This window comes from Alosa pseudoharengus, unplaced genomic scaffold (genome assembly GCF_046254945.1).
Source record: "Alosa pseudoharengus isolate Yale_2024_CS ecotype anadromous, Long Island Sound unplaced genomic scaffold, YU_APseudo_1.1 YU_APseudo_1.1_scf_9, whole genome shotgun sequence".
Taxonomy (NCBI): Eukaryota; Metazoa; Chordata; class Actinopteri; order Clupeiformes; family Clupeidae; genus Alosa; species Alosa pseudoharengus.
The window spans coordinates 7,389,059-7,414,615 of record NW_027468881.1 but is presented as its reverse complement, the minus strand read 5'-3'; the positions used below and the strand labels follow the sequence as shown (position 1 = coordinate 7,414,615).

Sequence of the window (25,557 nt, the reverse complement as noted above, 5' to 3'; positions counted from 1 at the left end):
TTCTTCAGCCGAGTGTCGAGGCAAACAGCTGGGACGGAGTAATAGCACAGACAACACAAACGGCTACAATGGGCTGTAGGCTTCACAAGGTTTCCTTTCAAAGCCTTGTTTTGATGCCCCAAGATGGCATCAAGGCCGCCTTGTGATCTCCTCCACGCTTTGCCCACACTAATTTGGAGTTCAAAGTGAAATTAGCCTAGTTGCTTAATTTTTAAGCAGGGCAAAGACTATTTTAAGCCCAAACAAATCTGCAAATGAAACTTTTATTGTTTGTTGAGCAGCAGGCCTGTCATTCTCTAAAATATTGTGCTGTGTTTTGATTAAAAAGAGGTTCCAAGATTTGTTTTAATTCTCTGTAGTTATGTAGAAAGGTGTGTGCATAATAAAGCTATGACACAGACAGCCTGTAGTTTTGCAGTAGGGACAAAATGTCATTGTTAATTTGACTTTGTTGTGTCTTATAATAGTGAGTTGTCATTTTCTGCCTATTTGTTATTCACACAGACATGCTAATTATGCTAATGCTCTGTTCCTGACTGCTGACATGGCACAAATTCGCATTAACACTTTAAGACATGTAGTTTTTATATGAAATGCATCATTATGCACACATTGGTGATACAATACATCATCTTTACAGTATATTATGTATTTTGTCTATTACCCATAATGCTCTGTCAGTATGAGCAATGTGTTCTCAGTAGTATGTGGAACTTTCACTTGAACTTAAGGGTACTGTATGAAACAACAGAGCGTCTGGAACCAAATTCTGGTCATTTCACATATGTAGAAAGTTCAGGAACTGCATGTTTAGATACTGCATGTTCTGTCTGAACCATGTTCAGCTGCAGGTGTAGAGCGGTCATGTTGCAGTTATTCATGTTGTTGTCAATGGTTCAACCGCATTTTATGATTACTCAGCCATACCGTATACCGTACACCACAAGTTCAGGAAAAAAAACACACAGACGTAGCCTCACCAACCAAACTGCATCACTGATGATCAAAAGCCTGTCCTTTCAGTGTGGTTCATGCATACATTTCCCCTTGGGGATTAATAAAGTATTTATCTATCTATATATCTCTATCTATCTATCCATCTATCTAAGCTTAAAACTATATTGATTTTTTTTTCTCCCCTGGGCATTGTCTTTCAGTTGTGCATATGAGAAGATGTACTGTATATTCTTACATTCTGTAGGCTCATGTAATGTAATACTCTTTTTATTCTCTAAAACTAGTCAAAAGATTATATTTTTGGTGTTTGTTTTTTTTTGTATCAAGTTGAACACGTTCTGTCATAATATTGTTTCGGTTTAATGGAAGCTATAGAAAATAGCCTCTGACTTGACTGTAGTCTTGGCTGGCATTTTTATGAATGCTTCATATTAACATTTCAGAGATAATTAGCATAATTGTGGGTTTTAAAATGGGGAAGTATTTCAAGCCAAACAGAAAGGCTTTGGTCTTTGGTGAGTTCTCTTTTTTAATCTTCCTCTTCTTCTTTCGACGTGCTCTCTTTTATGATGACCTCAGGCGGGCGGGAGGGGAGCGGTGCTCAGGCTTTGTTGTAGTAATGAGTGGAAGTGGGACGGTTTGGCAGCGGCACAACTGGGTCACCGTACTGCGGCGTGTTCCTCTCACCGTGGCAACCGATGCCGTGAACTGATCTACCTGCCAAGAGAAAGAAGAGGGAGCGTGTGCGATATTTATATGCAACTCTGCGTTCTGGAGCAGACTTCTCCCAAACACCTTATGCGGTGGCAACAGCATTAGTTAGCCAAGAGCTGAGCCACACGGAGGAACAGAGGAAGAGGTCAATGAAGAGCACAGCGCAGTCCCTCTCTCTCTCCATCTCTCTTGTTCTCTCTCTCTCTCTCCCTCTCTTTCTCTCTTCCATTCTGTCTCTCTCTCTTGCTCTCTCTCTCTCTCTCTCTCTCTCTCTCTCTCTCTCTCCCTTTTGCTCTCTCGCTCTCTCCTCTTCACTCTTTCACTTTCTCTCGTTGAGGTTGCCCAGAGCGAGGTTGGGACAGTGCCCAGGTCCTCAGCACCAGTGGCCTGGGGAGGTGGTGGACGGAGGAGGGAGGGTGCTTATCGCTCTCCCCCACTGGGGCAAGAGTCATAATGGCGTGGGTCGATCGCTGTGGCTGTGGTGCGGGTCAGAGGTCAGCGAAAGCCATAAATCTCGTGCATAATGTAGCTGGCAGTGGGGTCTCTGTTGAGAGGTGAGGAGGTGAAATTGCAGGTCCAGCTCCACCATAATTTTCTTGTCGGGAGGAAGATTGATACCATAAATAAGTCTTCAATCAAAACAGAGAGTGAAGGAACCAGAGGGGGAGAGAGAGAGAGAGAGGGTGTGTATACTGTGTATTTATTCTTTCTTATAGTTAGAGAGTAAGTGGTATTGGGGAGACTGTGCTGGGCTGTGTTCTTTAGTGATTATTGATTTGAGAGAGTGGTTTCTCAGGGAGTCTGAGAGTTATGTCTCCTCTCCCTCTTGAGACTGCTACAAAGACACGCAGGCAATGGAACGGAGCCTCGGAGCCCCAGTGATTGCAACCGCCGCTGTAACACGGAGAGGACAACACCCACATGTGAGGCGGTGGCAGAGTGATTGCATTCTGGGACATAAGAATGAAAGCACTGTGTATCGACTACGTGAAGAAAGGCCTGCAGGGAGGCTGTGATGATAAGACCGTATATACCGTACAGTATGTGTGGGTGGGATGCACTATGGATCCCTGATGGAGGGGCCATATGTAGAAAATATAGCAAAGACATGGAAGAGTGATGGCATCCAGGGATGGATGAAAGGACAATGACACAGTGATTGCATACGGCAACGGGCGTGATGCATCTGCAGAACAGGGAATCTGAAAAGACAATATATCTATGTTAAACCAACGAACGTCCCTGCCTCTGCATTTAAGCACTAAATTGTAATGGTTAACAGTACAGTATACCTCAGACTGGCTCGTTTCTGTAGCACTTTTAAGCTCCAGTGAAGCAATTCAATTAAACCTGACCAGATATGAAAATGCCAGTTAACAGCCAGTTTTTATTTACACCAGGGCCGGGGGGATAAGTGGGGTTGTCAAATTGCCTTTATCCGAGGAGGAAACACAGGCAAACAGTGATCTGAAGCAGCTTGTTAAAGGAGCAATCTACTTCCAAGGTCTGTGTGTGTGTGTGTGTGTGTGTGTCTTTGTGTGTGTGTATAATCTCAGGGGACTGGCTTTTGATTAATCTTCCAGAAGGCTCCTTGACACATTTTGTTGCACCACATATAGCTGCAACAGTACAAGGCAATCTGGACACACACTGGACTTGGCTCCAGACTTGAGGTGAGAGAAGGGTCCTGTAGTGACCCAATAGGACTGGTTCCTTCAGCACTCTGTGTGTGTGTGTGTGTGTGTGTGTGTGTGTGTGTGTGTGGGCCTGGGGGATACACCATCAGTTCCGCTTTTGTCTCTGAGACTAACAGGAGGTGAGAGGCAGAAGTTCCAGTGGATGGGTAGATCCAGACACGTGTGTGTGAGAATAAGGGTGTGTGAATCTCTGTGTGTTCTCTCTCTCTCTCTCTCTCTCTCTCTCTCTCGGTATACCTTTCTTTGTGTGTACCTCTCTCTCTCTCCCTCTTTTCTCTCTTTCTCTCTCTCTCTCTCCCTCTCTCTGTATATCTTTCTTTGTGTGTGCCTCTCGCGCTCTCTCTCTCTCTCTCTCTTGCTCTCTCTCTCTCTCACTCTCTCTCTCTCTCTCTCTCTTGCTCTCTCTCTCTCGTGTGAGTGTGTGTGTTTAGGATGTTTCTCCCCACTCTGCGTTCTGCAAGGCACCACTGCCCAAAGCAGGGATCCAAAAAAAAAGCAGTATTATTTTTGACCATCCCCTACAGACACGAAAAGACTATCCCTTACGTAACCACCACGGACAGCAAGCCCCATCAGGCCATCGAACATCACTTACACTAACAACAGTCTGCTCTCTTGTTGTCTCCCCCACAAACTCACCACTCGCTACTCCTAATAACCTGCAAAAGCCCCGTATAAAAATGTCCAATTGATTTTTCTTACCCATTTTATTTTGTTTTGTGTGCCCCCCCCTGCTTTCTTGGACTTGCGTAACTGGGGCATGGTGTTCTGATGCAGCTCTTTGCCAGACGACCGCGGATTGACTAGGCTCTTTCAGCCCGCCATGGGCAAAGTGACAGAGTGCGTGCCGGGTAGTAGCGGGGAAGGGACAAGAAAGAACAGCCGGGATTGAACTGATTTATGCTCACTTTAGGATCCCCGCCGCTGCCCTGCTTCAAAGCATGAGGCTCAGCCAACCTGAAGCTCTTACCTAGTGTGTGTGTGTGTGTGTGTGTGTGTGTGTGTGTGTGTTTTGTGTGCTTTGCTAGGAAAGTATCAGTGCTCATGAAGGCTACTTAAAATCTTTTCAAGGAAAAATGATTTTATATACTGTATGACTCACCGTACTGTACCATTGTGTAAAGCCAGTACTTCACAAAAGCTTGTGTTATGATAGACTGTATTGAAAGTCCCAACCTCTTGGTTTCTGCTCTGATGCTGTTAGTGTTGTAGTGTTGTAAAGACTCGTATGGGTTAAGCCAACGTGATGTACTACCATGTGATGTGATCTTATTTTCACTCCAGCAATGTGCACTGTCTGTCCTCTCCCTGTTGTTCTCCATAGGCATTATGTGTCACTCTCAAGTTAATTCAATATGTGTCTATATGTTTGTATTTCTGAAACCCTTTCTGTGTTTGTGCCTGCATTTGTGTGTGTGTGTGTGTGTGTGTGTGTGTGTGTGTGTGTGTGTGTATATCAGAGCACAAGAGAAGGGAGGTAGAGGATGGGGGAAAAAGATGGAGAGTGGGAGAGATTGTGCAAGAGGGGCAAGGGAAAGAAAGACAAGGGGAGATATAGATAAAGAGGGAGGGGGGGGGGAACAAAATGAGAAGCAAGAGAGCTAGATAAGGTTGGGGAAAATTTGAGAAGTTGAGAAACAGAGAGAGAGAGAGAGAGAGAGAGACAGAGAGAAGTAATGTACAGTATGAAATGTATGTTTAAATGTTCTGCTTTGGCATTGCAAAGATATTTGTCATGCTAATAAAGCTCACTTGAATTGAATTGAATTAAATTGAAAGAGAGAAATGGCCTAGAGCTCTCTCTCTCTCTCTCATATGTGGTAGCAGACACTGCCACCAGGCTGTTATTTGTCAAGCCTGCCCTCCAAGGCTGCTTTAGCATTTAGCATTTATCCTCACCAAGGAGAGTGTGTGTGTGTGTGTGTGTGTGTGTGTGTGTGTGTGTGTGTGTGTGTGTGTGTGTGTGTGTGTGTTCGTGTTCTCTCACAGAACTCATGATGAAAAAATGATGATTGTCCTCTGGCGGGTCAGATAACTGAATCATACTGCTGAGCACAAAGTTGAATTATATTAAGGAACATTAACAAATAGAGCTGTGTGTGTGTGTGTGTGTGTGTGTGTGTGTGTGTGTGTGTGTGTGTGTGTATGCGCGCGTGCGTGTGCGTGCAAAATAACTTGTTTTAAGTTGAAAACTACTTTGCTAATTTCATCCTCAATCATTTCACAATTGTCATGCCGAAAGAGGAGGAACTAAATGTTCTATAGGAACAATTAGTTCCATTGGAGGATGTTATTCTTTTGAGCTGCCTTGAGTCATCCCTCATGCTCATAGTGTCCCATGGCAGGGCTCCAGACTAACTTTTTGCACTGGTTGCACTGGTGCGCCTAACTTTTTTTCTTAGGTGCACCAGCACAAAAGTTAGGTGCACCCAAATTTTCAACCACATCGCATTTAACATCGCAGCAGGTTCACTTTTTTTCCTTAATTACTGTCCTTTATAGGTTGTCCTATGACTTATGATTTACAATTCTACAAGAAAAGTAACTTAATGAAGTGTTGGTGCTTTAAGTGCTTCACTGAGCTGAAATTTAAATCATCTCAAGATGAATTAAATAAAAATAACAGTGAGTAAATTAACAGTGCACGTCTTTTAAGGGCTTCAAACTGCACATCTCATGGCTCAGTGTCTTACATACTATCCTTCATGATCTTTAGGCCTTGGCTAAACCAGCTCGCCATGCTAGCATCTTCTATAGAAATGTATTTGAGCACAATTTAAAGAGATGTTCCAAGTAGCCTGGGTTTTTTTTATGTGATTTTGCAATGATTGCAATAATCATTTGACAGTCCCACAATGCAATTTACTTTTTAATTTTAGTATTTTTAAATTTTCAATAAGAACATCACTATGGTTAATGCAGTAACGAAATGGTAGGCCTATTATTATAGGCTATTGCAATGACTTGCCATGCTCGATCTAAATGTGTCCATTCAATTCACCGTACACAATGACCAGTTATACATGCAGGGAATATTCAGGCTTTAAATGTAGCAGCGATATTCGGTTTGCGCCAAATACAGGATTAAATTGATTGATGCCATCAGAATGAGTTTACACAACTCGCGCGCAAAATGAATATTGCTGTTGAAAACCGGGTTACTCCCTGCATGTACCTGCGGTCAATGACGCACTCCTTTTCGGCGATATCTGTGTCTCTGTCGTTCGCAAAGGCCTTGTATGCATTGTTCGCTATTTTAAGACGTCTTTTTATCTGCAATGATGATGCAATGCAAAAAACAATTTGGCGCAAGTGGCATTCCTGTAGTTCGGGTTTACGTTTTCTGGTGAATAATTATTTCGGACTGAACTTGGTGAAGGGAAGTTTCACTAGGCCTATCGTAGGCAACGATAAACTTGATAATCATCTCGGGCTCGTCTGATCGGTTTGCTGCTGCCAGCCACCGAAAGGCAGTTAGGAGAGGGTACATTTATCTCGGCCTATGTGACCACACTGTAATGCAACTACATCCACTCTGTTTATCTGACGGGTCTCTGACCTCTCTCTCTCTCTCTCTCTGCAGCACGCGCATTTTCAAATTTACACACAGGCACTGGGCCACGGCCAATCAGAGGGGAGGTCCCGCCCTTCACTATCTGTGATTTGTTTAAACCACGATATTGGCCAAATATGTGTCTGTTATTGAACCAAAGGTAGAGTTTCAATGATGAAACCTTTTCCTCTCTCGAATAGCTGGTCGCACTGGTGCGACCTCCGATTTTTTTTAGTCGCACTTTTGAAAAATTTGGTCGCACTCTGGAGCCCTGATCATGGCACATCATCAGACACACACACACACACACACACACACACACAGAGGCATTGCCTTAAGTGCCTAGGAACCAGAGCACTGATGCACCTTTAATGACATATACTGCCGATGTGTTTTTTTATGGAGCCTGGACAGGAGAGGATTACTAAGGTACCACATCATGACTGACGTCTAAGAGCGTTTCCCCATGGGTACCTGTATGTGTGAGGAACCCCCACTCACACACATACAGTACACCTGTGTTCACACACACTCACGCTCACACTCACACTCACACTCTCAGACACTCAGACACCTCTCCCCTTGCCACCGTAATGAGGATGGCTGGCTGATAAGTGCGTCCTGATTAACTGTCAGTGAAAAGGCGGTGGTGGTGGCAGATGGCATTTCAAGCTGCTGTCAAGTAAATAGAAGTCCCGGCTAAATGGGAAGCGAGAACTCTATCAGCATGTGTGCAGGAAACTAGTTTGTTTGTTAGCGTAAAGGGACTGCGTGGCTTCGACTGTGTCATAAATCATGGCACGCCGCCCTCCCCTGCTCTGCACACCGTGCTCTCATTTGTGCTGTGCAAACTCAGCTCAGAGTCCTGCTTCCTACAGTATACACGCAGCAGATCAGCATGCAAACAGTGCGGCGCCTCATTCACTCCCCATCGATCGCACTCCAGTGCTCTAGACGGACACCCACAGTAGCATATCACACACACACACACACACACACACACACACGCACATGCACTCACACAGATCTCACCCTCACACCCCTGCTATATCTTATTTTCTCTCATACAACAAAAGATGCAATCAGTAACCAAGACTAATCTCTGGATCAGCTTCATGCCATCACAGTCTCTCTATCTGGGAGAGTGTACCTCCGTCTCAGTTTCATTCTAGGACAGTATCTATCTGACGGCTGGCGCTTTCTTATGCCTTCATATCTGTGCCGTGCTCTCCGGGAGATAACAGAGGGGTGCATGTGCACCTCCATGGACTGGCTGTCCCCTTAGCACCACTGCTCAGGCAGGGCCCAAGAGAGGGTGGGAGGGAGGGAGGGAGGGAAGGGGAGAGAGAAGATGGATGCCCCGAGTGGAGAGGAGCGCGTGGCCGTTTCTCACGGAAATGAAATTGGCCTGCGCTCCCGGTAGTTCGTCTCCTATCATAAAAGCGATATATGTGTTGGTCGTTAGCCCCTGGCTTTGGGATTTTAATCAGAGGAGGAGTGTGTGTGTGTGTGAGACGTGATAAAGTAATTAACCAAAAAAGTTTGCCTTTGAAATATTGATGGCCGTTATTTGATGAGGAGGAAACCTGCTGGTGTTTTTAATCTTTAATGGAGAGAAGCCTGCTGAGAGTCCAGATCACAGAAAGTGTGTGTGTGTTTGTGTGTGTGTGTGTGTGTGTGTGTTGTGATTTCAGAGTAAAGGTCACACTAATCAACTGGCCTTTTGATCCAAAATGACACCAGACTTTCTCCCCTTTTTTCAGGAATAGCACTGCAAATCAGTCAGCCATTTGACACACTGACAATGGCTGAGAGTCTGGAAAGGGTAGCTTCAGCCTTGCTCTGCCTCTCTACCTCTCACATTGATTGGTCTAAAGGTTATTCCTGGAGCTAGTCATCAGTCAAGATTGATAGAATTGGAATGTCAGTGTAAAATGTTGATTCTCTTGTCAGTGATCTTGTCTTCATAAGTGCCTTCATATTGATCTGTCATATCTGTAAAACTAAATGTCTGTGAAGGAATCCCTAGAATGGAAGGAGACAGCTTTTTAGTTGTTGGACCACACTGGCTATTGCCCATCATCACCTAGGTGACCGCTATAATGTTCTTTTTCAAGGTCCCTCTGGCAAGCAGACAGGTCTTATTGAACCTTTGGGCTCCAAAAAAACGATTTGACCTTCCTAAAGCTGCTAGAAGAGTTAGAGCATCTTGGAAAACCGTTGGGGGACCCTAAAGGAAGGAAATGTCGATTCTTTAAGATTTTTTAGTTTGTCCTTGAGCGTTTTCCTCCTCTGCTCTTAGTGAATCGTGCAGTGCCTCAGAGCACTTTGGAGGTCATTTTGGGGTGCAGGAGAGGCTCTCAGAAAAACATTTCCACATTTCCACGGCTTTTGTCTCGGCTTGTGTCAAAGCTGTCTCATGTGGCATTGAGCTCAAGCGCACAAAGAGACCATTTCATTTCATTTCAGCCCTGCTCTCCTGCATCAAGGTTATACTGATGGAAAATATATCTTTTATTTGTGTGAATGAGTGGGGTGTGTATACGGGTATGCTTTTGTGTGTGTGTCTGCCCCTTTATGTATGTCTTTGTGTGTGTATGTACAGTATGTCTGTCTTTGTGTGTGTGTGTTGTTTCTGATTCTGTATGTGCCTGTGTGTGTGTGTGTGTGTGTGTGTGTGTATGTGTGTGTGTGTGTGTGTGTGGTTGTCTGTGTGTGTGTGTGAGGACCCACACCGCAGCTTTGAATGTCTTGAGACCTTGGATCCGGTCTTCTTATGAATTCTTTGTGCATCTGTTTTCCTCCACCGCTTCACACCAATGTCTGAGGTTGTATGCTGCATAGTCAGTCTACTTCACACCCTCTGTGGGATTCTTCCCTTTGTCACTAATGATCTTTTTTCATATTGCAATATGGCTGCATTGGAACCAATCACAGGCACACATTTTTTTCACCAGTAGGCAGTCAGAATATTGGTGATGAATGGATAGATTTGCCAGCTATTAAAACACCATTGCAGTATATTATGTAAACAGATACCTGCAGATAAGAGCAGCGGCATTGTAACAATTACATTACTAACAGAAGTAGATAAGAGTTGAGTTACAAAACAAAATGACACATGGCTGATATTCTAATGTGTGATTATGTTAATCATGTGGAGTCAAACATGTGTGTGTTATCATCATAAACTTTACTTCCTCCCGTGTCTATCTGCCAGTTGTTTTGTTTTCTCCATCAGTCAGGTGAAATCTACTGCTTTTCCTGCACTGCCCCCTGGTGCTTATTGTTTGAACAGCACTTTTTTTGTATCTACAGCCAGGCTCCTCACCACAAATATCCACCTGCATTCATTTGGTATGAAAAAAGCAAACCTTTAGGCTATAAAGCATCTTTTCCATTAACTGTTAATCTGCGTAAAAATAAAATGAAACTTTTAAAACTAGGAACCCAAATTATGTTCTGTCAGCTGGTGTCCAATCTATCCAATACAAGACCAAAGGGGAGAGCACTAGCAGCTCCAGACTATGGTGGTTTATGGTATTTGAAAGGTCACGGACAGATGGGATGGCTCATTATAATGCCATGTGTGCTGTTAATTAATACCCGGCGCCCCTCACAGGCAACACTTACCTAAGTGTGACATTAGCACTGATATTAGCACAGTCTAGATTAATCTGGCCTCGTCTAGATTAATCTGTCTTTTATCTGCTGATTTAAAAACAGCAGGCTTCATTTGGATTCATTCTCTGGTGTGTGTGTGTGTGTGTGTGTGTGTGTGTGTGTGTGTGTGTGTGTGTGTTTCTGTGTGCTAGTGGGGTGCTTTTGGTAGTGCCTCAGAAAGGTGCCCAGCAGTCCGTAGATTAGTCAATTAATTTTCATCACAACTCTATTTATTTATTCTGACTTGTCACAGTGGGTGGCATTTCAGACTTGCCTTGAAGAATCTAAGAGTCATGAGGCTAACAAACAAACAAACACACTAAGACAGAGTGTCACTGATGACATTGATAATGAAGAACTCCCCTGCTGAGGCTGACATGTTGAAAAAGAGTAAAGACCCCAGTCTCTGTCACTCTTCATTTGTGACTCCTCTGTCCAGAAGTCAGACACCATGGATACAACTTCCAGGTGTGACCGACCTGCACAGCTCCGTGACAAGCCCTGCGGTGCTGGACGCCCAGGCAGACGGTTTCTACTGCAGGGCGCAGACATGGCCCGCGCCCTCTACCCTCTCAGAACCGCCTGCCCAGATGGACCCTCTCGGACACTTGAAACGGAAGGAGCTTTTGACTGCAGAACCTCATGAAACATTCATCCCGGGGTAATGAGACGCATGCACCACTACAGAGAGAGAGAGAGAGGTGTGCTGCAGCCTGATAATTGAGAGTTTGTGTACTTGCAGAGGGTGTGTTAGAACACTGCAATGAAAAATAGAATACAGAATATTACAGAATGTTATAAAGATAGATAGAAGTTGTTAGATTGTTGTGTGAATATTACAGAATGTTTTAGAGAATAATAGAATGTAAAAGAGAGATTGAACATTATAACAACACAAAGAGAGTGTATTAGCCTTTACAATGAGCCAGGTAAATAGAAATATGCATATTTGAGGAAAATTGATATCTGTCCGCATTATCATTTTCAAATCATAATCATTAAGGTTTTGTGTCCACACTAGAACACTATAACGCCATATAAGGGTTTGTTTGTGGTGTCTGGAACACTAAATTGTATCAGTATCATGACAACTGCACGTCATCGTATCTGAAACTTTCCGTTTTCACTGTGCACACTATAACGTGAACCCAGAGCTTTCAAATGTATGCATTTTTGAATTGTATAGTTTTCGGTGTCAAAATTAGTATTTTTAAGGGTACACTATGCAGGTTTAGGTATTTTTGCCGACTGTAGAGCTCCCTCTGGAGTTGCGATATATTTATATCTTACTCTGCTGTTGTAAATAGCAAACCTCGTCACTTATCTCCCCTGTACACAATGAAAATGCTTTTGTTGTGGAGGTGAAGGATTAACAACAGATTAACAACAGGCAAAAACTATCTCCAAAGAACTATATCTACTGACAAGGTAATGTTTCACGATTCTCACAAGATTTGTCAGGCCGATTTGAAGTTGCATGGCTGGTTTTCTCAGTAGCAGCTTGCTACGTCTATGCTGTATAGCTATGCTAAGTGAACGATTCGCCTATTACAAGTTTGTTCAACATCAAATTGGCTTCGTAAAGGTGAAAATTGCATAGTGTACCTTTAATGTGAACGGAAGGGCTAAACAGAGAAATAATTAGCATATTCATATTTACCAGCTTTAATGTGGACAGGGCCTGACTTAGAGACATTGTAAGAACGTTAGCGGGAACCTTTATTGCCAAGGGTGCCAGCATTAATGTCAGAACACATCATGCTGCTACAGATGCCTCATGGCTTGTTTGGTGTTCCTCTCTCTTTCTCACTCTCTCTTTCTGTTTCCATCTTTCAATCAATCTTAAGATGTGAGGAACCATCACAGGGATGCAGTGATCTAGGCATCATAGGCTATGCAACGGATGCCTTGTGTTGTTCTGTCAAAGTGGCCTGTTGTTATTGAGTGCCCGGCTGTGGCCTTTGGCTCTGTGGAGCGCTGGGGGAGCGGACAGAGCAGCAGAGCAGCAGAGCCCTGGCCCTGCCCTTCTCTCTCCCCTGCCCTGCCACTCAATACCAAGTAATTTCCTCTCGAAGGGAGATAAAGATGTTTCCACATATGGAGAGAAAAGGGGGTGTTTTTTTAAAGAGTCCAGTCTTATTGCTTCAGTGCCTTCTGGCGTTTGCTGGGATGAAGTAATTGGGTGCAAGCTCATCAGTATGCTCCTGAGGCACCACTCTGTGTGTGTGTGTGTGTGTGTGTGTGTGTGTGTGTGTGTGTGTGTGTGTGTGTGTGTGTGTGTGTGTGTGTGTGTGTGTGTGTGTGTGTGTGTGTGTGTGTGTGTGTGTGTGTGTGTGTGTGTGTGTGTGTGTGTGTGTGTGTGTGTGTGTGTGTGTGTGTGTGTGTGTGTGTGTGTGTGTGTGTGTGTTGGTGTGCGTGTGTAGGTGTGCGTGTGTGTCTGTGTGCTGAGAGTAAATGCTGTCTGTGTACTTTAGGTATGTGTGTGCATGTATGAATTGAGTGTGTGTCCATGTTCGTGTGAGTGTGTGCCTGTGTGTGCGTGGGTGTGTGTGTGCGTAGCACAACTGTCTCGTCTCCCGGCCCCAGTGTGTGAGACACGTGCTCCCTGCCAGAATCAATGCCCTGAGCTCCAGCAGTCTCTGCTGCAGCAGCGTATCAGAAGGGCGCTGGCGCTGCTTTAATGAGGCAGCCGTGGAGGTCAAGCGGCCCTTTACACACCCTAGCAACAACCTGAACACACAGCAGACCACTACAGGCCACCACAGCCCACACCTCTCGCTCCCCCGCTCTCTTTCCCTCTCTCTCCCTTTCTGTCTCTTTATCTCTCTCTGACTCTTCCCCTTGCTCTCTATTACCGCCTCCCTCTCTCTCTCTCCCTCTCTCTGACTCACTTTCCTACCCCCTCTCCCTCTCTCCTTCCATCCTTCCCTCCCTCCCCCCTCCCTAGCGCTTAGTTGAAGGGAAGGTCAGATGGACCAATTTCATGGCGAAACAACAAGCTTCAGACGCCTCAGTGAGCTTCCGAAACAGACCCAGTCTCTCACCTCCCTCTGCAGGCCAAAGCTGGCAATTAACAGCGAGGCCATGGGGGTCATGCACAGCACTGTCATAACAAGGTTCGTAACAAGGTGCTAAGACACCAGAGCCCACCCTGGACACCTACAGATCTCACCTCCCCAGCCTTAACCATCTCATGCCCTGTGCACTGCCAGTGAGACAAACAAGTGTGTGCTATATCAGTAGCCAAACTAAGTGTGTGTGTGTGTGTGTGTGTGTGTGTTTGGTGTGTGTTTATGCGGGATTTATCGCTTTGTGCGCATATGTGTGTGTGTGTGTCTATATGATTGCGGTCTGTTTTTTTATAGGTGTGTGTGTGTGTGTACGAGTGTGTGTGTGTGTGTGTGTGTGTGTACGAGTGTGTGTGTGTACGAGTGTGTGTGTGTGTGTGTGTGTGTGTGTGTGTGTGTGTACGAGTGTGTGTGTGTGTGTGTGTGTGTGTGTGTGTGTACGAGTGTGTGTGTGTGTGTGTGTGTGTGTGTGTGTGTACGAGTGTGTGTGTGTACGAGTGTGTGTGTGTGTGTGTGTGTGTGTGTGTGTGTGTGTGTACGTGTGTGTGTGTGTGTGTGTGTGTACGAGTGTGTGTGTGTGTGTGTACGAGTGTGTGTGTGTGTGTGTGTGTGTGTGTACGAGTGTGTGTGTGTGTGTACGAGTGTGTGTGTGTGTGTACGAGTGTGTGTACGAGTGTGTGTGTGTGTGTGTGTGTGTGTGTGTGTGTGTGTGTGTGTGTGTGTGTATGTGTGTGTGTTCAGGGCTTGTCTAGTCTGCGTGTGCTTGTATGAAGGTGCTGAGCAGGCCTGCCCCCTGTCTGCGGTCTCCTCTGTCTCTGCCGTGCTGTGTGCAGACTGCTGAAGCCTCTCAGTGGGGTTCTCCCCGTGTCCACACACACTCTGACATTGTGCACTTCTAATTGCACTTAATGATTATTGCCTGACAATTTAACACAATCGAATCCACCAACCTAGTGATACAAGCGCTCATCTTCATGTTTACATGCCTGAAGGTCACCTGAAGGTGAAGGGAGATGAATAAAAATGAGAGATTTTCCTGAACTGACAGCCTTTGCCATCTGTGTGTGTGTGTGTGTGTGTGTGTGTGTGTGTGTGTGTGTGTGTGTGTGTGAATGGGTGAGTGTGAGACATGAAATTGTAAAGCTCTGTAAGTCCATTTATAAATACCAAGGTACACATCATTCCAAATACATACTTGTATGTACTCGCCTTGTATGCACTCGCTTGTGCTGTAAGTCACCTGGGATCAAGTCAAGTCAACTTTATTTATATAGCACATTTCATACACAGAGGTCATTTAATGTGCTTTACATAAACAAAAACAAACAGGAATAGTTGATAAAAGCATAGTAGCGCAATAGTCAAAGAATAGTTTAAAAAGTAAGAATAATAATAAAAGAATAATAATAATAATGTTCCGATGGACATGAATGCTGAATGGATGATTGAAGAAACGAATGAATGAATCTAATGGCCATAAATATATACTCATGAATGGTCTATGCGTACAGATATCTCATTGCTATGCTGTCTAACTGCTCCTGAGGTGGATGTGTCTGGACGTCTGTCCTCAGAGCCCCACCACAGGTGCCTCCTGTCTGCCCAGGACGGCTGCATTGACCTGGTGGCCACAGACGGGTGCAGTGGCTCATTGGCTCTCGAGCAGCCTGTCTGTGTGTTTGCCATCCAATGAATGGAGACACGGCGACGCCCTCTCCTCCTCGAGAGACAGTGGGATGAGCCTGTGAGAGCTCTCCTCTTGTTTCCATGGAGACCAGCCAGCCAATCATGCGGGCCGACCGTGGACTGTACTACAGAGAGCATGCAAGAGGTGGCTACTGGTGATAGAGGTGTTGATGAGCCACACGTGTGTCTGTGTCTGTGGTTCCTGTTGTTCCTGTTGTTATCACCTTGACATAGAGTCTGCAAGCTGTGTCTCATGGCCACAAACGTGTGTGTGGATGTGTGTGTGTGTGTATGTGTGTGTGACGGGGTCAGATCCCCTTGGGTAACTGTTGAGCTGAATGCTCACGTAACACAATGTGTGTGTACATGTTTTTGCCGTGAGTGTGAGAGTGTGTGTGTATGTGTGTGTGTGTGTCTGTGTCTGTGTCAGAAACCCCTTTCATGCTGTTCTGGGTGCTGCTGATGTAACGCATGCATGCTGATGCGGTTGCCTACGTCACAGCTCTGCTCTGCTCTGTAGCTGCTGGCTGTGTTCCGTGTCATTCCGTCAGTGTCCCTGTCCCTCCCTGCTCCACCCCTCCCCAGCTTCCCCTGCTCTTCACACTATCCCTGGGCTGCTCACAGTCCCGAGAGAGGGATAGAGAGAGAGACAGAGGGATGGAGAGAGAGGGAGTGAGAGAGAGAGCCTTGGGAGGAGCATGTATGCGTGCTGCAGCCAGCCAGTAACAGAGTGAATGCACCTCAAGCTGTCCTCCCCCTCCTTCTCCTCGTCATCTTACACACACATGCGCGCGCACACACACACACACACACATCCACACACACACACACACACACACACAAGTGTGCACGCTGCCTTGCTCATTCCCTCCCTCTCGCTCACAGACCACAGCGCGAGCAACCCCCCTCCCCAGACACACACACACACACACACGGATAGCAGAACAGAGGAAGCATCCCAACATGGCTTACAGACTGTGTCGCATGTGAGTACCCTGTTTTACCCTCCCTTTTATGGGGGGCACACCGGCAGAATTATCGAGAGAGAGAGAGAAGTGTGTGTGTGTGTGTGTGTGAGCTATGGTATTACAGGGGAATAGCAGGATGACATTTGATTCTGAATGCGCCTCTAATTGACCTGCTGAGTCACACAGGACGCGCAGACAATGTGTCTTTTGGGATGCAGTAGTGTGTGTGTGTGTGTGTGTGTGTGTGTGTGTGTGTGTGTGTGTGTGTGTGTGTGTGTGTGTGTGTGTGTGTGTGTGTGTCTGTCTGTGTCTGTCTGTCTGTCTGTTTATATACTCCAGGATGGGGGGCAGTCCTGTGATTATTGTATAGAAGCACAATCCATATGGAGGATTATGTTTGTTGTGATGAAAGCAATTTCAGAATAATAGAAGGCGTGCTTTTGCCTTCATTGTGATTCATTGTTTTGGTTTCTAGGGCACCTTGAGGTTTGGGATTGTAGTTTGTTGTTTGTGCTCTTTTTCCCTGATGGGACTAATGTTACAGTCCCGCAGAGAGAGTGAGTGAGGGAGGAATGACGTTTTAGGAAGATGTTTTCACTGATCCATTCTTCTGCGCTCCACTCCACTCTGCACAGCCCGGCTCTGTACGGCTCTGGCAGCTGAAGTTGTTTGTGCTGCCACATCACTTCTGGTGTGTGTGTGTGTGTGTGTGTGTGTGTTTTTGTGTCTGTGTCTGTGTGTGTAGATGTGTATGTGCGTCGGTGCGTGCACGTGTCTGTGTCTGTCTGTGTGTGTAAATATGTATGTGTGTCGGTGCGTGCACATGTGTGTGTGTCTGTGTATGTTTGCATCACGTGTTTGTGTGTGTCTGTGTGTGTTTGTGTGTGTCTGTGTATGCATGTGTATGTTTGAGTGTGTATGCGTGTCTCTATGTGTTTGTTTTCCTAATCTCACTTGAAGGCTCGCAGTGCTGTGTTTTTGTGATGAAGCCTACCCCTTCAGCCTACTCTGAAGCCTGGCTCGGGATATTGCCAGTACATCTTGTGAGGTTATTCAGCCTCCTGGCTGCGTGTGTGTGTGTGGTGTGTGTGTGTGTGTGGTGTGTGTGTGTGTGTGTGTGGTGTGTGTGTGTGGTGTGTTGGTCTCTGCTTCATCACAGATTTGTTATGCATATCAGTGCCTGACATCTGCCCTCCATTTCCAGTCTCATTCAAATGCAGCCTGTAAGATTCTCAACACAGCCTGGGTGTGTTTATTCCCACCATCATAATGCAGCCATTAGATCTCTGCCATTAGCCCTGGACATCAGATAACTGTCAGTACTGTCATTTCCCAACTATTACCTGCGGTTTATACATTGATTTTGCAAAAATGGCTTCAGATATGAGGTTAATACAGAGGGGCAGTTAATATGTTTTTTTTTTTTTTTTAACTTGCATAAAACACTGTCCTGCGGTTTATACACAATGTGGCTAATACACAGGAAATTACTGTAATAGTCCTTCAAAGACTGTAATGGCCCTTTAACGTCCATATCTGCGTGTTGCATTGGTATGTGTGACTACCCTGATGTAGGACATTTCCCATATATCGGCCTGGCTTATGTGAGCACTGGCTTTGCACTGGCACTGTGGCATCTGACCCAACACTTGTTTGTGACTGACATTATCAGACATGAGACACTAAGTAGCTGATGGACAGGGTGAGTTGTGGCCCAGATCTGTTTCTGAGTCAGCGACAGTCATGGTCGCCTGAGGGTTGTCAGGAGGCGTTGATTAAAGCTCAGCCCAGTTAAATGTAGAAACACGGCTGTCACTGACTGCACTGTGTTCCCAAAATGCCAGCACATTGTGCCTCTCCCCTCCTCTTCTCTCCTCTTGTCCTATCCTCTTCTCTCTTCTCCTTTCTTCCTTTCCTCTCTTCTCTTCTTTCCCTCTCCTCTCTCCTCCTCTCCTTTCCTCTTGTCTTCTCCTCTCTTCTCCTTTCTTCCTTTCCTCACTTCTCTTCTTTCCCTCTCCTCTCTCCTCCTCTCCTCTCCTTCTTCCTTTCTTCCCTTCACTGGTTGTCTTCTCACTTCTCCTCTCCTATCCTCTTGTCTTATCCTCTCCTCTCTTCTCCTTTCTTCCTTTCCTCTCTTCTCTTCTTGTCTTCTCTCCTCTCTTCTCTTCTCCTTTCTTCCTTTCCTCTCTTCTCTTCTTTCGCTCTCCTCTCCTCTTCTTCCTTTCTTCCCTTCACTGGTTGTCTTCTCACTTCTCCCCTCCTCTCTCTGTACAGATAGTGATCTCTCCTCTTAATGAGTACAGAAGCGGCGTCTTTGAAGTCGACAACAGGCAATCTCTTCCAGTCACTCAAAATCCTGGAAGCATGCGGTTCGGTCCGTGACATTGGCATTTCAAAGAGCTCTGGTAACACAGGGTTTCATCCAGTGCTTTGTTATCTTTTTAGAAACATACGTGCACACATGCAGACACATATTCACATGCACATGCACATGTACATGTACTCACAAACATTTACTGTACACGTACATACAGTACATACATTAATTCCCTCATATATACAAATCCAAATATGCAACACACGTGCATGGACGCACACACACACACACACACACACACACGCACACACACGCACACACACACACACACACAAACACACACACACACACACGCACACACACACACACACACACACACAAACACACACACACACACACGCACACACACACACGCACATTGTCCTCCTCCTCTTCTCACACATTATAATGAGAGACGCATCACCATCTGTGTTCAGTGAACATGTGCAGCTCCATATTGCTGTGGCTAAAAACAGTGCTGGAAGTAGGAGCTCTCCGTTTTATATATATATCTATATCTGTAACTAGCACTGTATGTGTGTGTGTGTGAGTGTGTATGCGTAATATGAGGTCGTTCCATGCTCACCAGGGCAATGCATGCTGACCATCTTCAAGGTGACTATGGATATCAGGTCAAAGGTGAACCGTGTGCCTGCGCGCACGCCAAGCGCTGTTTCAGCAGGAAGCACGCTAGTGAGGCAGTGGAGAGGGTTTAGTCGCACTGCAGATGGGTGTGTGGGAGGGAGGCAGGCAGCGAGTGACCCGCCGGGGAAAGAAAGCAACCCTGGGAAGCTTCAAGCAGGGAGAAGTACACGAGGCGCAGCTCTAGTGCAGGCTCTTTATGTCTTTCTTTATTTCTTTATTTTTCATTCTGGCAGGACGGTAGGGTGTGAGTGTGAGTCTGTGTGCGTGTGCGTGTGCGCGTGTGTGTGTGAGAGTCTCGGAGGGAGCAGACTGGTGCAGAGCTGTTTACCCCAATCCGCCTCTCTAGACGGCCCAGCTATGAGCACAGGGAGAAAAGCGAAATCTCTCAGTTGGCTTTACTCGCCTCAGCAATGTTCCATAAATAAAACCAAAAGACAAACACCTCCGGGCAAGTCTTTCTGCAAGACCAGGAGGCGCAGGGACCTGAAAATAGACTCACTCTTATTCCACCATATAAAATTAACTAAGTTTAACTCTCAGTTGCCATTGACAACAAATCACACCATTGCCCTCATCCTTCTTGCTGAAGTAATAATATTAAGTCATAGAAGTAGTAATGCTAATTCAGATAATTAAATGATAGTAGCACTAATGTGTCTGGATGAGTTGGACACATCGACCCCCTGGGGGAGGGGGTTCTCTCCGTGGGGGGGGGGCTCTGACTCTGTGTTTCTCCTTGTGCCTGTAGGTCTGTAGACACTTTGCACCAGTATTGCTGCCCTCCTCCGTTGTTCAGTAAGCAGCTAGCTGTGCCCGCCCCTGTCTCAGAGTGCAGGTAAGCGGAGACCCTACCGTAGTCCCACCTCTAAAGGGGGTGGCACACGGGCCAGCGCTTTTTGAGCGATCTCTGTTGGGTAATCAATCACACTACTGTTGTTATTGAACGGTCGTGACAAAGTTGGGCACCGATTTGAAGTCCTCTCGATTCAAATTTTCAGTGAGAAAGTGCCCAAACAACATTGCCTGGCAACATCGCTCAAAAAGCTGCCCTGTCCGCCATCACCGCCACCTTTACCCTCACGCAGGCTCAGAGAAAGCTCCACAGCAGCACACTCGGCAGCTCTGAAACCAATAAAGATAAAGTAGATTTCATACCAGCTACCTCAGTGGAGAGGCACTCCGTAGATGGCCTGCCATAGTACTGTATCTGTAGTGATGATCTTTGTGTTTTTTTCTTGATATGGTCGTAGATTGTAATGCATGATTTGGAGTGTCCATTTTATGAATGCTGTCATGTGAGTGTCATAGGAGCAAGTAATTCCAGGTCATGATTGTTATTTTATTATTTTAAAGTGCACACTTGGCACATTCATCTCTGTTAAAAATATACCATTTTTTGATGTGCGCATATCAATGATTTTTTCTGACCTTTAGTTTATACTAGTGCTGTCAAACGATTAAAATTTTTAATCACGATTAATCGCTGAATTCCTATAGTTAATCACGATTAATCACATATTTTATCGCATGATTAAAATTATATTATTTTGCATTGCTGAATTTTCCAGGAGTCCATATTAACAATATAAAGCAATTATTGTGTATCTTAATTAGGATTCAAATGAAAGCAAAGCAAGTTACTTCATTAACTTAACTTTAAGACGTAGGTCTATTTGATTATTTCAAATCAAATGTCAAAAGATGTGCAGCAGACCTGAGGCAACACAATATATTCTTCAGAAATATAGCTAATAAAGGGCATAACAAACATAAAATACTATATTCATTATCTTTGAGTTCAGTTGAAAATAAGGAACTTTTCGACATTAGTGCACTGCCATTTTATAGGCTTAGGCTACAGTCTATGGTGCACTGTCACTTGCCACACACATCAGTGCCGAAGTTTTTAACACGCAAACACTGGATGAACAATGGATTTTATGGAGCGGCATTGAATCGTGATTTACACTGCGGCAAAGTGCGATGCTGGTGTGCAGAGTTGTATTGAAAAGAATGGAATCTAATGTACAGTAAATTAATGTCGAAAGCAGAGTGCATCGCACTAATGTCGGCATCGGTGTCCACAGCAATTTAAAACACCATTCAGCTGACCGGGAGTTCAGAACTGCGTTGGTGTTTATTATATGAATCTACTCTTTGGCCGGCTCGTAAGTCTAAACAAGTGTGTGCAGCATGCCTTTACGTAGCCTACTAATGGCGCATCATAAAGATATTTAATCTGCATCACGCCCCATTTTAGCGGAAAACAAGTTAACATTATATCATTGATTTTCACTGAAGACAGCTAGCCTAATCACACCTTGACGTTACATCTAGTTATTAATTTACAGGCCATTCAATCATTTTACTAACAGGGCAGTTATGAAGAATTATGTGTATGTAACTTACTCATGTCTAAGCTATGTACAATACAACCCATTCAGAACGTAGCTACACTTACCATATCCCATGTAAAACGGTTAGCTTGCTAGCTAGCCAACTGTGGAACTTCAGTATAACAGGCATAGCCAATTATCTCACCTAGTTGTAGGAAAAAGGCTACGTCCATATTACAAGTGATAGAATGAATGTGTGACTTATGTTTAGTTGATGTTATGACATGTAACGTAAATGACATGTGAGCTTGCCGAACTTATAGTCAGCCACGGGCAGTTTGACTGTGCCTACATTCGTGACACTCCTGTTAGTAGGCCTAAGCTATAAACTGGAAAGAGCAAAAAATAGGAACATAATGGTCACATTAATCCCATAAACACACAGATAACTCTTACACCAACCTTATTTTGTGCCTTTTATTCACGTTTGTTTCAAGATTTAGTAAGTATAAGCCCTTTTCGCTCCCCACTTTGATGCAGCATAGGTTTCCATTATCCAAACAGCTCCCTTTCCCCTAAAAGGGGGCGTGTACATACAGCACGGTCTAGCTAGATCCAGTGTGGTGTTGTAGTTGTTCTAACGTTACTAGTTGTTGCAACAGCATGTGAAAAAACTACAAAGTTTGTTACACCAAAAAGAACGTTAATCTCGCGATAAAAAAAATGACGCCGTTAAAATAGGTTTACGTTAACGCCGTTAATAACGCGTTTAACTGACAGCACTAGTTTATACTAATCACTATCAGTACATTGCAGAGCTTTAAGAAAAGACACACACACACATACTGTACACACACACACACACACCAACACACCAACACTAGCAATTACATCTCAAGGCTGAGAAAAACAGAAAAAGGCAATTTTCAGGTTTCTAGTCAACACCTGAAAAAAGATTGCCTCTGTTCAGCCCATCAAGCCCAACACATCACTCATGTAGCGAGCAGTAACGGTGTTCACCCTTCTGTCCCTCCCAATCTGTCCCCTCCATGAGCAGTGTCGGTCGGGCAGCCTTAGCTCCAGCCACCCCTCCTCTGGCTCTGTTTCTGGTTCTCTGGCAGCATTGCTCAATCCCAACTCCGGGCTCTCTCCGCGGAGACGGATGACTTTTTAGCAGCTCGGTTTGATCGCACGTTGACAGTGTAATGGACAGAGCAGGGTGATTAACGGCCTCTGGTCAGTTGGCACAGCGTGGGGTGTGCGGTGTTAATTTTATGCCGAGCGACGACTCGGCGAGCGTCATCGGGCCGGCCCCTAGTGCCGTGGTGACGCGGTGACAGATGATAACCCAGTTGGTATGCAGTGTGCAGCAGTGTCCCAAGCTGCAGCTCATACAAGACCAGCAGGGACTCAGAGAGTGGCTTGCCTGGCAGACTGGCTAGCTCGACAATAGCCCTGTTGTCTAACCCCAAACTGGGGGGTTGGGGGGGGGGGGGCAACAGGGGTGCATTCAAATTAGGAAAACAGAGGCCAACATTCAAGGTGAATACATTTTCTTTGAACATTCAAATTTAAATGGTATTGTGACAACAATGCAAATTGTTAGTTTTAAACTAAAGCTAAAGCTAAGCCTTTGTCCAGTGTCCATATTTGGTTGTGGAGAACAGTCTCGTCAGTAGTTTGTTTGTGAACTCAAAGTAAATGAAGAACAGTTTGAAAGCATTACCAAACATTTGGAAACCATAGCAAACATTTACCTTTGTTTGCTATTTTGAGTATATCTCAGATTATCAGGGCTAAATATATCCACAAACATATCCACACAGTAAGCTTGTGAGGATATGTTAAGAAACACCACAGTGACTTTCAGAGCAGATCGATGTGGTCCAACACAGCTATTCATCTCCTCACATCCTGATGAAGTACTGTACAGGTTGGATAGGATTTATATCAGATTTGTCAGATACGCATACAATCACTGTTGCCCATGTTATCACAGAACACCACACCACAGACAATGAATGCTTCAGTTGTAAATGAATTCTAGGTTTCCAGTAAGATCGATTGGATATTGCAAAATCTGTCAGTTTATCAGCATATGTCACACTTTCGGCAGTGACCATATTGGCTCAGGATTTGAAATAGAAAAAAACATATTCTGCAACTTGTCACCATTCCGGCTAGTAACTGTCCAATGGTCTTTTCAAATAAATACATTCAAATATACATCATTTAAAAAATCCAAAGCAATCATGACTCTGGAATTACTTCTTGTCAACACCTGGCTTGTGATCTTAGTTATGCGTATAGATTAAAGTGACTGTACTGTACTGACTCGTCAGAGTGAGGAACTCCATTAGTAATCCTAGTGCATTTGGCAGTAGGCCTAGTTTGTGGCCGTTTGGCTCTGTTGTGTGTGTGCTAGGTGTGCAGCGTGTGCCGACCATCTTCTCCCGCTGTTCCCTCCCTCTCTGACAGGGACGATAATGTCCTCCATCAGTTCTGTTGCCCTCCCTCTGGAAGCAGTAGTCCTTCAAGATAGCCGGAAGTAAGACAAGGGAAGGAGCAGGCCCTGCCTCTACCCCTGGAATCACTCTACTTCTCTCTGGCTTCTGTCTTTGCCCTTCTTTCTCTCTCTCTCTCTCTCTCTCTCTCTCTCTCTCTCTCTCTCTCTCTCTCTCTCTTAGTCTCTCTATCTCTCTCTGTTTTTATCTCTTTATCTCTCTCTCCCTCACTCTGTCTCTGTCATATTCTCTAACTTTTTATTCATAATCTATCTATCTATCTATCTATCTCTCTTCCCTTTTCTATCTCAGTCTTCTTCACCACCCTCATGTGTCTATTTTCCACTCCATCTCTTTCTCTTTTTTTTTCTCTCTCAGGCTCTCTGTCCTTGCCTGCTCTCTCTCTCTCTCTCTCTCTTCCATGCACTGAGACTCTTCTCCACCTTCCCTCCTTCTGCATGGGCGCTCCCGAGGCCTGAAGCTCCCCCGTCAACTGGAGGAGCCCTGCAGGAGTCGTCTCCTCTCCTCTCCTCCTCTCATTCACTCACTCGCTCCCTCACTCCCCTCCTCCTCCTCCTCTCTGAATGTCTTCCCACTGCCCAGCCGTCACCTCGTACCTCAAAACCAAACACAAGGGACACCTAGGGCACCCTCCATGCAATACTTTTACTAGTAATGTAGACACAGTCAATTAAGGTATGTTTTCATGTAAAATAGCATCATATGGCTTTCAAAAGGACTTGAAGATAATGCAAAATGATGATGTAAAGTATGTAAGCAGACATGAGGAGGAGTGGGTGCTTGCACTTTGAGATGTTATGCAAAACAGAGAAAACCTCAATGTCAATGCAATGTATTAATCCGAGAGCACTGCATGCACTGTTAGAATACTACTACTATTATTATTATTATTATTATTTTATTATGTCTCATTCCAAGATAATTCAGTAGAATCATCGTATTGTAACCACATGCAAATAAAAAATGTTATTTTTAATGGTCTTTGTCTTATTAGTCATGCAATGTTATGTAAAGAAAATATACTTTAGCACACTATGTTTCTGTGTGTGTGTGTGTGTGTGTTTGAGAGAGAGAGAGAGAGGTATTTCTGAATGTACTGTATGGAGTGACTTTGCCCAACTGATGCGGTTAGCTGCAGTCTGCAACCCGTATTGTTTGCTGTTGGCCACTAGGGGGAGTAAGCTCAAAAAGCAGCAGTCAGTGTAAACAAAGCCACAGGGAATCTGAGTTTTATGTGCCTTCTCCACTGCTGTCTGTGTTGGCCCATCAGTACTGATCAGGTTGCCTCTGTATGTGATTGCAGGTGTGTGCAGAAGTACATGAATGTTTTTATGTTTCATATATATTTGTGTGTGTGTGTGTGTGTATATGTCTGTCTGTCTGTCTGTG

General features: G+C 44.9%; 1 protein-coding gene across 2 annotated transcripts in view; it reads left to right on the top strand.

The window, feature by feature from the left end:
- The window catches only part of LOC143114890 (uncharacterized), a 48,981-nt gene extending 23,943 nt beyond the window's left edge, over positions 1-25,038 (top strand). Inside the window, exons 4-6 of one of the 2 annotated variants that reach the window (XM_076276730.1) lie at positions 11,027-11,245; positions 20,056-20,142; positions 24,122-25,038. In XM_076276730.1, coding sequence (XP_076132845.1) covers positions 11,027-11,245; positions 20,056-20,142; positions 24,122-24,185 — 370 coding nt within the window. In that variant the 3' untranslated portion in view covers positions 24,186-25,038. Of the gene's footprint in view, positions 1-11,023; positions 11,246-20,055; positions 20,143-24,121 lie in introns of both variants that reach the window. The other variant, XM_076276729.1, reaches the window with a different exon arrangement.
- Positions 25,039-25,557: the final 519 nt, after the last annotated feature.